This window comes from Harpia harpyja, chromosome 10 (genome assembly GCF_026419915.1).
Source record: "Harpia harpyja isolate bHarHar1 chromosome 10, bHarHar1 primary haplotype, whole genome shotgun sequence".
In the NCBI taxonomy this organism is placed as follows: Eukaryota; Metazoa; Chordata; class Aves; order Accipitriformes; family Accipitridae; genus Harpia; species Harpia harpyja.
The window spans coordinates 30775514-30788666 of record NC_068949.1 but is presented as its reverse complement, the minus strand read 5'-3'; the positions used below and the strand labels follow the sequence as shown (position 1 = coordinate 30788666).

At 43.9% G+C, this 13153-nt stretch overlaps 1 protein-coding gene across 8 annotated transcripts in view; it reads left to right on the top strand.

Annotated features, from left to right (window-relative positions):
- The first annotated feature begins 271 nt into the window (after positions 1-271).
- Positions 272-13153, top strand: part of LCOR (ligand dependent nuclear receptor corepressor) — a 91013-nt gene continuing 78131 nt past the window's right edge. The window contains exon 1 of one of the 8 annotated variants that reach the window (XM_052799081.1): positions 272-455. In XM_052799081.1, coding sequence (XP_052655041.1) covers positions 359-455 — 97 coding nt within the window. In that variant the 5' untranslated portion in view covers positions 272-358. The remainder of the gene's footprint in view (positions 456-13153) is intronic. The other 7 variants (XM_052799089.1, XM_052799086.1, XM_052799085.1 and 4 more) reach the window with 7 other exon arrangements.

The window sequence follows — 13153 nt, the reverse complement described above, 5'->3', positions numbered from 1 at the left end:
GGCGGCCGCCGCCGGGGTGCAGCGGCAGCGCGCGCTGCCCCGCTCCCTGACGGAAGGCGGGGGGCGGGGGGACAGAGCGCCCCCCCAGCGGGCGGGTGCGGCGGCGCCGCACGTGCGGGCAGGTGGGGGGGGCGGGGAGGGGGAGGCCGCGGGGGCGCAGGCGCGCGGCGGGAAGGGGCCGGCGGCGGGGCGGGGCGGGGCGCGTCCCGGCGGCGCCTGCGTGGCGAGGCGAGGCGAGGCGGGCGCTGACGGCGGGTGGGCGTGGCGCGGCGCGGCGCGCGGCCCTTCCTTCCCGTCCCTGCCCCCCTGGCCGTGCCCGCCGCCGCCCCCACCCCCACCCCCGCCCGCCGCCCAGAAGATGGCGAGCCCGTGCGGGCGGCAGCAGTGCTCCATCGAGAGGCGCGGCGTCCGCCACCAGCTCGATTCGTGGCGACACAAGCTCATTCACTGTGTAGGTGAGGGACGGCGGCGCGGCGGGGAGGCCGGGCCGGGCCGGGCCGGGCCCCGCGGCGGCGGCCGCGCCGGGGAGGCTCCGCCGCCGCCGGTGGTGGTGGTGGTGGGGGGGGTGTCCCGTGAGGCGAGCGGCGCCGCGGCCTGCGGGCCCGCCCCCCTCCCCCCGCCGCCGTGAGGCGAGCGGCGCCGGGCCGGGCCCCGCCCTTCGCCGGGGAGGGGGGGGGTCCTGCCCTGCCCTTTTGTGCGGCCCCTGTCAGCGCCGCGCCCGCTCCTCCCCGCCCGGCCGGGCCGCGGCCCCTTCAAACTTGTTTACGGCGGGGCCGGGGCCGCGCCCGCCGGCGGGGAGCGGCCCGCCTGTCACTGCCCATCCGCCGCCGCGGGAGGCGAGGCGGGCCTGGCCCGGCCCGGCCCGTCGCTGTGAGGCGAGGCGGGCGGGAGGGAGGGAGGCCCCGGAGCCGGCGGCGGCGCGCCCGCCCCGCGCCCCAGCGGGCGAAGCAGCCGGGGGGAGGCTCGGGGAGACGGGGAGCGTGGTAGCGGGGCCGGCGGAAAGTTGTGGATCGGGGTGCTGGATTGACGCCGCGAATCTGGCGCGGGGCCGCGGGGGTTAAAAGGATGTGTGATTGCTTTTCTCTTCTTTTTTTTTTTTTTTTTTTTTTTCCTTCTCTCCCCCCCTTTTATTTTTTTCCCCTACTCCTCTCTTGTGCGCGTTTGTTGTTATGCAGGCTCCTTGCAGTCAGATGTTTGGGTTTTTTGAAAAAAGAAGTCCCCCGTGCCCTTTCATCTCGAGTAACTTTCTCCATTCAAAATACAGATTTTGCCCTTTTCTCTTTCCCTAGTCAGAAATGGAGGCCCTTTCTACGGGTCCCAACATACACATAAACGCCAGCTCTAGGCCAGGAATTTGGTGGGTGTCTGCAAAGATAGTAAAATAGGTTTGACAACAGTAGACTATGAACTTCCAGAGTAATCTTAAAAATCTCTAACCAGAACACTGGTATGTCTCTTCTTGTTTGGCCTCCTGCTTTTAATTGAGCACATTTTATTTTTATATATGCAAATATGGCCGTAATCTGCCAGTGACTGCTCAGGGTAGGTAATCTGTAATAACATTCACAGATTCACTTTAGTTCCTTGTGTGCAGAGTTAAACCTCTTATTGTCAGTTAGCTCAGCATCCTAGTTCATTATCAGGGATTTGAAACACCATTTTTGGTTACACCAGGAGTTGTAACTGCTGCCGTATATGTTTTTGGCTTCATCTAAATGTTTAAATTTTTGTAATATACAAGTGTGCACTAGATGCTTGTTAACTCCAGATTAATAGGAGTGATTAACTTGTTTCAAGCATAAAGTGATTCAAGGGCAATACATTGCTGAGAAACTCAGCCTCTACACAAAAGTGCTGGGTTTTCTTTCCAACCAATTAGTGATGCTTCTAGATCCAGTTTATGGGGTTTTCTTTTTATTCTAGCTTTGCTGTGTTAGGAACATTTTGTTGGCTTCCACCTCTGCTTGAACCGGATTTATTTTACTTCTATCTCCTTTTCTCATCTCCTCTTACCTCGGCTGCCGCGGATCACCTGTTCTAGTCCTTTCTAAACTCCCTACTTGCAGCATGTCATCTTGTCTTCCTCTTGGTCCTTGCTGCTTTATTGCTAGGTCCTTGAATCCTCCAGTGGAGCTGTCCTGCTGCTCAGAGTTTTAACCAGATAGCTCTGAGGAGTAAATGGGGGGGGGGGGGGGGAAAGACAGTTTCAAAGCTGCTGTTGCAGATCTTGTGTTGGGGTGAAAGGCAAGAATTGTGTCTGTTCATTATGCTGTTCTTTGGGAAAATCTTGGGTAGCTAGAGAAGTTTGTATTACCTACACACTCAAGGAAAACAGTATGTTATTAAAGTTCTTAGCAACCCTACGTGCTAAAACTTAAAACAAACACCAACACCACCCCCTGCCACCCCCATTTGTACACACCCTGTTTCACTTCCCTGAAGCCGTTTAAATTGCCAGCTCCTGGAGAAGTTGATTTTGCCTCTGTCCCTTCCATATCTCTTCTTCGTGCCTAAATTTGATGTATGTTTTGTTCGTCCAAAAGATTTCTCTCTGTGGAAGTCCCTCTGTGTGTGTTTAACAAAAGATACTGTGAATCCTGTTAAGCACAGAGTTGACTGGAATTTTTTGGAGGTAAAGTACAAAACCATTTAAAAAAAAAAAAAAAGTCCAAAGTGTAACAGTGCTATGTGACTTTTATCTTGATGGCACTATGTCATAAATAGTTTCAACCTCAAATTGATCAGCTTTATGAGATCTTCGGACCTGCCCTGTTCTTAGTATGAATCTTGCACAAATTGTTGGGTCATGTAAATGTGTTAATTGTTACCTTTTTTGGTTTTGATATTTTTTCATAGAATTCTAAAAGGTTTATTTTATTGCACTAGCCCAGGATGTCCAGCTGAAATTATGCTGTGATCTTAACGCCTTGCCCCAAATATATCTCTGTTGTCTTTTTAAGTGAGTTTTGACAATGTTCCTTGAGATTTGGAAGTTGACCTGTTAAATGATGTAATGTTCTGTTTCACCTTGACCATTTGTAAAAGTCTTTAAGAAATTGGTCCTGTAATAAATACTGATAGATAAACATGGGGAGGCAGAGTATTGGAAAATCCTTCTTGTTACTTCAGAAATACCCATTCATATTTAGTTCTGAAAGTAAATCTGAAGTGTGTGGGATTCTCTGTGTTAGCATCATTCCCTGAAAAGTCATTCTAATACCACACAGTGTTGTAGTCAGAAAAAATAAAGTCTGTGGTTTGAACTAGCACATTTGGCAATTAAAAATGGCTTAAGTAATTCACTTTCCTCTCTTCTTTCTTGCTTCTCCAATAGGCTGCTCTTTTGGCTGTGGCTTCATGACAGTTTGTCAAACTAAGCTTGTGCTCTCAAGGGGAGCAAAAACACAGGAGGGCTGAAGGACCACCTTTGACCATCAAGAGCCAATTCAGGGGAGCTATCCTAGCAGAAAACATCTTCTTTTGGAGGGAGTAGAATAATTTTCTGCTAGTATAGCTCCCTGGACTGGCTCACTGTCGGGTCAAGCAAATACCAGTGCTAGCACAAGGAAGAGGATGAGAATGCATAGCTGGTGGAAAGGAAAAGAGTGAGAACGAAGCAGCAGAGATCTAGATCATCTTGAACTGCCACCGAGTTGCACCTTCAGTTGTGCCAGCACAGCTTTTTATGGGAGGTAGCTCAGGGAACTGATCTGGCTTAAACCTTTCTTCCTTGTCATGCATTTCAGGCTCTTTTTTGAGGGAGGGGGAGGTGGTGCAGCTGGTGGGGGACAGGTCTGTGAGCAGTTCCGTTGATGCAGTGATGCAATTGAGGGAGCAGCATGCCATGGCCTGGAGGTGGAGGGAAGTGTGGAGAAGGGGTGTCTAAGCTCCCTTTGCAGTGAGATGTATTGAGGCTGTTGAAGCACAGCATGGGAGGGTAGCCGGGAGCAGTCGTAGTGTCTTGATGCCCTGGTAGGACTTTGGTTCTAGAGACACGGTGTGCCAGAGGGTAACTATTTGATGCTGACATGTGTGTTCTCTGTACCAGTCTTGAGTGTTAGTGTCTTTCTTGGTGGCCAAAAGCAGATACCTAGAGACAAATCTTTGTGATGGTTTTATTTTTTTAATTTTTTTTTTCCCCTCTCCCAGCCTCCAGTCACCTGTTCAGACACTTGCTGAATTGGAAATGGTTGATGAGATCAGATCAGTAAGGAATGGGGAGTTAGAGGGAAGAGAGAACCCACAGATCCCTGAAATCCTCCTGACACCTTTTATACAGGCAGTAATAGCATTGCAATGCTGTGTGGTTACTAGAGTGATAGTTTGAGGTGGTCGCATACATGTCTACTAGCTGGTGATGCTTGGCCCTTTGTTAAATATTAGCTGTACTCTTAGAGACTCCCTGACTGAATTACAGCCTGGGGGGTGGGGGTGGGGTGGGGTGGGGTGGGAGCAGGGAGGGAATGTATTAGCTCTCTTCAGCAGTGATCCTAGTTTGGGGAGCAAAATGATGATTTAAAGGGAGAACCTGTAACATTCACATAAGATTTCCAATCATCTTGAGCTCTGTCAGTGTTTCATTGAGATGCTGCTTAGCTGTTGATTTCACTCTTAAGCTGTGAAAATAAGCTGAAGTAATTTCCTTTTTTTTTTTTTTTTTTTTAAAATGATTGTTGCTGGTGAAATACTGGAACCTAAGTACCTGATCTGTTTCTGTGTGCTAATGTGTTGAATAGTGGTGGTCTTCAGTGACCTTAGATACTTAGGACTAAAGCGTGGATCCTGTGAAAGAAATGTGATATATCAGGAAGTATTAGAAGCTAATATTAATCAAGAGAAGGTGTATAACAGTTGAATCATTCTGAAATCTTTATTACATTTTCTTATCTTGATTATTGCTTGGGTATAGTTCCAGCCTGTATGTGATATGAATTAGCTGCTGCTTCCAGTTAGCCGTGTTATCTCATTGTTTTGGAAGTAGGCTTGAGTCTCCAAGTGTTTAACGTAGTTCTAGTTCAAAGGGCAGAATGTATTTCTTTGTTTCAGAATGAGAAAGGTTATTATAGCCCTGATGTTGATGAAAAATAATAATAAAAAGCAAGTTAAAGTAAGTGCGAAAGTAAAAGTTTAAATGTAGGGCTATTCTAAACTGTTATCTGTTTTAGATATGCCCCCAGCTATGTCCCCAGCAAATGTGCAAGTGGTACTATTTGCCTTATTTCAACCTGCATGTAATGTAAATGCAGCTTGTGGCTTTTTTTTATTAATATAAATCCATTGTACAGAAACTTTACAGTATTGTAGCTGAAGGCTTGTTCAAGAAGATCTGGTCTACGCACATTTTTGCCTGTTGGCAGGATGGATACAAGGAGGGAGAATTACCCTCTTATGACAAAGTTATGCCAGGAAAAAAATTGAGGCAGCTGTCATTTAAAAATAAAAATCTTTAGTTGTAAGGAGTGAAATTTACAGCTTGATATTTAGCTTTACTTTAAATGTGCATGGAAGGATGGTATGCATCTGAAGAACAGTAGAAGTTGAACTGCGGGGGATGTATCTAGATCTGTTTCAAATATCTCTTCGGATTCTCCATAAGTCACTTCAGATTTGCCCTTGTTTCCCTATTTGCAAATGAAGAATACCTTCTACCCTGAGAAGGACTATGTCAACCAAGCAAAAGTATACTCAAAAAAATCTTGACAACCACTTTCTATTATACCATCTTGAGTTCTTCTGGTGGCTGTGACATGAAATTTTGGACTAGGCCAAATCACTTGGTTTGGTTTGCATTTGAACAAAAATCTATTTTAATTTGTGTGAAGTAATAACTATCACTGCAAGGTGAGAGGTTTCCTTCTTGGGACATGTTCATCCTGCTGGAAGTGTAGGGTTTTTTGGCTTAATTTCTAACTAAAAGCTAATGACATTCAGAGATCATCCATTTTTAATAGAACTTCTCAAAATGAATTACAGTAATCCGTTCTGTGCGTGCAGGAAATAGTCCAAATCCACCTAGATAAAATCTTTGTAGTATTTATATTGAGATATATATACTACAGATTTACAGCTTTGTGGTATGGCACCATTTTAAAAGAGTACCTGAAGGACTGTTCAAAACTTGTAAGCCATTTTTTGCCGGTTTGTGCCATATATTGGTGATAATCCTAACACTGTTATGTACAGAAATACAATAACTGCACTTTAACTCAGAATGGATGATACAAAATGCCAGTTCTTGTGCTCAGTTGTCTGAATCCTTATTGCATAGTACTTAAATGGCTTAATGCTCTGCCATCTTAGGCTATCTTACATCCAGACATTACTGTCATTTGTTTTGGTGTTCAGTTTTTGTTTTGGTTTGGTTTTTTTTGTCTGAGAACTTGTGTTCTTTCGTGGCTAATGTAAAATAACAATGAGATTACTTCCTAAAACTCAGTTTAGGCAAGGTTTGAGGAAAACCAGGCATTTAGTAGGGTTAAAGAAAGGTAGCCCAGTCATGCTGGTTGGGGTGGAGGGGACACTACTGCAGTATTTTACAGGGGACTTTCCAATCCTCTTCCTCACCCTCCTATATATATATATTTTCACTCTTAAGAGGATGAAGCTTTGGTTCTCAAAGGTTACTGGGATGGGTATTTCTAATTCTCTGAGAAATACAAAGCTTCTGGGATTTTCTGAGGGCAGGGTTGGATGGGGTGGGCTCAGCCAATCTAGGCTCTACCTCTGGCCAAAAGGGGTGGTAGTGCTTGTTTATACTAAACTGACAGAAGACTCTGCAAAACCAGCTAATCTTCTGGTGATGCTTAGTAACCTGAGTCATCCCAGTGAGGAATGAGATGAGCAGGAGAGCTCATCTGAAGCAGTGGCTGGGATCATTTCTATGGGGTGAAGCAAAGGGGAGAAGAGAACAGAATAGCTTTCTCCAAAGGCAGGGAGTTTTCTAGTTTGCATCTTCTGTCTTGTAACTGCGCTGCAGACTTTGGTTATGTTTGATAGCAGTGCCGTCTAAGCTGGCTTAAATAGTCCTCTGTGCTGCCACAGCTATGTGTGGCAGCTTGGTGAATCAGTTCCCTGACTAGACCTGACTGAAAAACAATCTTTTTTTTTTTTTTTTTTCCCTACAACATCTGCAGAGGATGGAGAGGCAGAGAATGAAGAGTTGAGGCTATTCAACTGGTATTGTCACACATGCACAAATACAAGTTGTCATTTGCTGAATAAGTGCTAATTTCTGCATGCATCGTGTTCACTTACAGTAGCAGGAAGATTGCTTCAGTCTCCCTCTTCAAAGTGCCGTGGGTTATACCAGGCTTTCTCCCTGATAAGGAACTGTGGGCTTTGCTTTCCCAACCATGTTGGATGCTCTCATCCAGTACCTCCATTAATAAGTTGCAGCTTTACACCACCTCTCCCCAGTATCTCTGCAGGCCTCTGGGGTTCCTCAGTCTTCTCCGATAAATCCATGTGGCCTCAGCTTCTTTTGGGAAATGAAAGCTTCAGCTTCTTTCTTTTTCTCTTGAAGAATGCTATACTGATATTTCTCTGGACATCTTCAAGTCATTTACATTTTGCCTCAGATTTAGTTTGCCTTGTATACTGTGTAGTATCATGTGTTCTTTTATGGTGAGTTGACAAAAACATTCAGCTCTCAAAGCTGAGTAGTAGATTTAAGTTATACATCAACACTGCTGGCACATGAAAGATGAAGTGGAAGTTATGGTGTTGCAACATTTCTGCAGGACACCACTTCCTATGTAGTAAAATTGCTGTTAGATGATGTCTCCATCTGTTTTTTCTACTCTTCTTACAGAGGAAAGAAAAGATGGTACTCCTGTTGCATTTTCCAAAAGCAGCAGCGAAGTGGCTGCACAGGAAAGACTTGCAGGGAGACAAAGGATGTTCCTTATGCCCTGAGGACCATGATATTTTATGGGAGGGAGAAGAGGGGGAGAAAAGAGGACTAGACAAGAGCCTAGTATTCATTAACAAAGGAAGCTTTCAGAAGCTGAATCTAGCAGTGTGGAAAGACATCAGAGGCCACCAGGCAATCTTAACTCTTGAGCTGAGTTTACTAACGAAAAATTTCCACGTTCTCTTTGAACATTTTTTGTGTACACTTGTAGTACAGGCGTTTCAATATCTAGCTGGAGAGAATTGCATGGATGAGTCTATATGATGTGGTCTTTTGCCCTTGTCTGCTGTTACTAGATTAGGGTGCTGCTCATGTTTCAAAAGTGGAGTAACTGACAGAGTAGGAAGAGGAACAGGTAGTTAAGCTACAGAGTTCTTCATTTCTTGATTTCTTTTTTCATTGGTTACACTAACAAAAGGATGTGAAAGTTTCAGCCCACAGCCTGCAATTCCCCACGCTAATACTTCCAGGCCAGTACATAACGCTAATGCTCTTCACCCTGTTCTTCTGAGCACATAGTGGTGTCAGTCATTAGCCTGTAGCAATGTGCTGTTTGACTCCCTTTGCTACTGTATATACATGACAGGTGGCAGCTTGCTATGTTACCTGTGTAATAGACTTCGAGTTCAGCCTCCTGCTTTGCAAGAACAGGCTAGTCCTGCAGCTGTAAAACTCTCCGTAGCAATTCGTATGCACAAAGCTCTTATGTACTCTGCCTGTGCTTAATGTGCGGACAAACATGTGGGTGAGTTTTGAAACTTTGTCGTGGGATAGCTACAGATCAGTCGGAGTAGTGTGCTTGTATGCTTCAGCTGGGGAGTCTTGTGGCCCGAAGAGCCCTCTCAGCCTGTGCCTTGTGTCCTGCAGTCTTGGGCTTCTTAAGAAATATATAAATATATTGGAATACACAAAATGGATTGGCTTTGTTTAAATGCTCATAGCAAACTGGCTTGCTTGGCTCTTGGCTTCTTTGGCAGTTATTCTGTCCTTCTCATGAACAAGTTGAAGCTAAGCTAGTGTTGCAGCAGACCTTGTCTCAAGTCTGGTCTTCTCCTGGGTTAATATTTGTAATTGTGGCAAAACCAATGAAAACTGCTTTCTAGGAGATGCTTTATCATGATCTCTAGATGCGTTTCTGAAAACATGCCATTTTATCCTTTGCGTGAAGAAAACTTTTTGCAGAGGTGGACGCTTAATAACTTCCATTTTGCTCTGCAAAAGCAAGAGAATAGGAAAGCATGGAGGTCATTTCCTTTTCTGACCTAAGAAAGCTTAAAAGCAATCTTTTTAAAGCAGTGATTCCATTTTACATCCTTTAGAAAAGGAGGAGCATATCTACCTTATCCCTAGCTTTCTCTTTTATATTTTGAAGTGATTAGTGAAACTTAAGTTTATATGATACTACAGTCTCTCTTCTGGGGTTTCTCACAAGGATCTTACTTATTTTTTATGGAAGAACAGCCATCTGATAGTCTTCACTTCAAAAAGAGGCAGTGAGGAAAACTTCTCTTAGAAAAAAACCTGCACTTTTGTTTTGATAACCATTTCCTGATCTAATTGACCTCACTGCCAAGTAAGGGGAGTGCCCCTTGCTGGTTTTAAGTGTCCTTTGGAAAAGTTGTTTTCCTATTCAACTGAAAGTGGAATGTTTCAGTGACCTTAGTGGTTATCATTTATCTGCATATTGTAGCTTACTATCTTTCAAAATATTACAAGAGTGAGTGAAGGACGGAAAAGTGTGAGGGAAAAACTAAGTGTGAAATGTTGGTTATGTGTAGGTTTAGATGAGTATCCATACTGCAAAAGGTGTTGTGTAAGACAAGTGTACCAAGCCTTTGTAAAAATGAAGTGTCAAAGTCTCTTGGAGGGGGAAAAAGTAACTTTTTCCCTGAAATGTTTCCCATGAACGTTTAGGTTATTCTAGCTTATACTTGGGGGGCAAAATTACAGCAAGTATAACACTAATTTTAGTATTTGTGGTTAAATGCTTAACTACGGCCCGCACATTTCTCTTGTTATTCATACTTTTCTGCCCTCCTTGTAATCCTGTGCATTCATACGAAGTAATAAAAATGTAATCATCTGGAACTGTATGGTAAGATGCTATGAGAACCTAGTTCTCATATCTTACAGGAGTATTTTTGTAAACTCTTCACAAAATCTAATCCCTTGGTCTTGCCTCTGCAATTTGTTTTGAGTGATGTGCAGCGATTTGGGAGTGAACGGCTTCAGTGCTCAGATGAGACAGGCCATGTGGAGGTCCATTTTGTGTGTGATCTTTTGAATTCAGCAGGAATGCTGTATTTATCTCTTGAACAAGCCTAAAACCGTTGAGAGAAGAACTGTGTTTTGCCAGGGCTCTCTTAAATCAGTGGTTTTCAACCTGGAGTTGGCAAGAAGCAACTGTGGAAAAACAAGGCTATTGCCAATAGTTTAAATTGCATGGGGTCTTTATGCTTTTCAGGAGCCCACAGTTTGAAAATTACTGCTCTAAATGATTTGTAAACAAGGACTGTTTTTCCTTTCCAAAGTGGCTGTAGGTGTTAAGGAGTATGAGCTGATATTTATTCATCTATTAGATTAGGATTGAGTTTTATCTTTCCTTTCTTTTCTCATACCTAGCTATTTAAAAGTATATTTTATCCCAAAATGGGTGTCACGGAGGAGACTAACCGTGGAAAACTTCAACTTGAAAGCTAACTTCTGGAAAAAGGTTAGAGTGGCATTAAGTAGGTCTGTTTTAAGTGCTGTACTCCCTATACTCAGGGCTTCCTTATTTTCCCTTCCAAGAACCTTGCTGTGAAGGCCAAACTGCTGCTACAGAGTTTGTGTTGGATCTAAAAATTTCATTAGCACTCCTCCCTTACATGGTTGTGAACAGAATTTTGAATACACAGGCATAACTGATGTAGTCTCCGTGCTGTGCATTGGCAGATACCCTGAAACAACAGGTAAACCACCTTTTTGGTCTCAGGAGGACATGAATTTATTTATGTTAATGACTAGAAGGTATTTGAAGTATGGAATGGACACTAGGCTGTTTGGTAATCCCTAGGTGCACTACTGTTCTGGGTATCAAAGCCCAAATAGTCTCCATCCTGACCACTCTTCAGCTTACTCTATTTTATTAGAACCATAGCTGAGGTCACAGACTGAGCGTGCTAACAGTACAAAATTGAATATAGAGTTCAGAGGTTACTCTGCTCAACAAGTTACTCAGTTTCAAATTAGATTAAAAATTGACTTCGTAAGTTAAAGATGTTGCAGAACTGTAGTCTACTTTGCTGTGGAGGCTGCACTCCTTGCCTATAACAAACAGATTGGTTCTTGTTCCTTAATCATCTGCTTGCCTGTGACTAATCTTGAATTCGTATCTTCCTGCTGCTTGTACTTTGAACTGAATTTTGTGCTCCGAATAAGAACAGCGGATAGGGCTTTAAATTTTCTCAACTCCTTGTAGCCTAAGGACTGCTTCTGCCCCTAGGATAGGAAATGCCTTATGTAGCTTTATATATAATGGGAGATGGTGGAGGGGAAGGCATGTAGGGAGAAGTCAATCACAGCTGCTTTGGTCTATACTTACTGGCATGTTGATGAACTTTAGCAGCTAAATGTGCTTGTGATGACACTTCACAAACTTCAGAAAGTAAGCAGTTATTTTTGGATTTTTTTTTTTTCAGGACTAAAACTACTAAACCTACTTTAAAAAAAAAAAAGTCTATGCAAAATCACTAGTTCCCAAGAAACCAGCACCTTCTGCGTATCATATTCATGGCTATTTCAGCATCCTAACACTAAATCCTGCTTGATGTTCTTTCCTGTCTGTCCTTCTTCTAGTATCTGGAACTTGGGGGGCTTTCCGTTGCTGTAAGGGAAGAGGAATAGTTCCTTCATATTCAGTATGGGGGAAGACATGAGTGGTTTTCTGATCTCATCTTTAAGGCAGATAGATCTTTGCTCTCAGCATGCCATGGTGCTGCCTAGGCAGATTTTCATGATTCTGCCTGTAAGCAGAAGACAGAGCTAATTTCAGAGCTGGTTTGTACTGGCAGACTTGCAGGGTTAAGAGTGCTGAATTTATTTCATAGTTTTGAGATTCTGTTGGTAGTGGCAAAACTTTCTTTAAAAAAAAAAAAGTATTCTTGCTCTGAACACTGGTTTGCTGCCCCATAGTTTTGCTAGTGCAGCTATATTAGGGTCTGTTTGTAAGCTGGGCCCTGAAGTCAGGGTTTGATAAGCCTTGGCTTTAGTGAGAGGTTGTAGTTTAGGGTGAGCAGGCTGCATGGGACCTTAGCTGTGAGTGGGCCTGAACGAAAGCGGTGGATTTGGGTATGTGGAAGAATTCCTACAAGTGGTGTCCTATGCCTCTGAGCTACAAACCATCTATTCACAGTGGCTGCAAGAGGGCACTGGTGCCTGCTGGAGCAGCTGGTGGTTAGGTGTGACAAGTGAGGCTCTCCTATGGACAAATTCCTGCTTTCTGTCAGCGTGGCAGCCAGCCTGCAAATGGGCTTTGGCTGTTAGTGCAATAACTAGTTCACTCTCTGCTGTCAGTCCACACGCGGTGTAGGGTTGGGGGCTAAAGCAGAATGAGCCAGATGGTCTTGGGAATATGATCTTTCACTTCAGGTGGCCTCACAGAAGGTCATAAGTTTACTATCGTTCTCAAAATGACATGCAAAATACTTGTCTACAGACTTTAAATCTCCTTGGTAATGCATTCTTTTACTCAGGTGGCTCCTCCCTATTAGTTCAGTCTGAGGGGAGGTAGACAAGATAGAGCTGAATATGAGCTAACAGGACATCATAGCCTTGAAATATCCCAAGAGTCTTTCCTCTCAGAACCAGTGAAGGAAAATGAATATCTCTCTAAAACTAGGTCTCTTTTTGAAAATCCAGATTTAGCATAAATGAGGGTCAAACTTCACAAAGAATGCTTTTAGAAAAGGAGATTATAAACTTTAATAGCTGTATAATTACTTGCCTTGTTTGAATCCACTGAAGGAATGTAAAGGTGCATCTAAAACAAAGAATTAAAAAGTTTTGGTGGTTCTGCCTCTCGATTAAGTGGGCTGTGAGTGTCATACTAAATGGTATAGTTAGTTTAGTTGAGAGATGTTTCTGTGAAATCCAGAGACAAGAAAAATGGAAGGTCAGCCAGAGCAGTGAAATAAATTTTGCATAAAAATGTAGTCTTAAATGGATGTTTCTAGTGGTGTGATGGTTGGGGTTTTTTGTGTG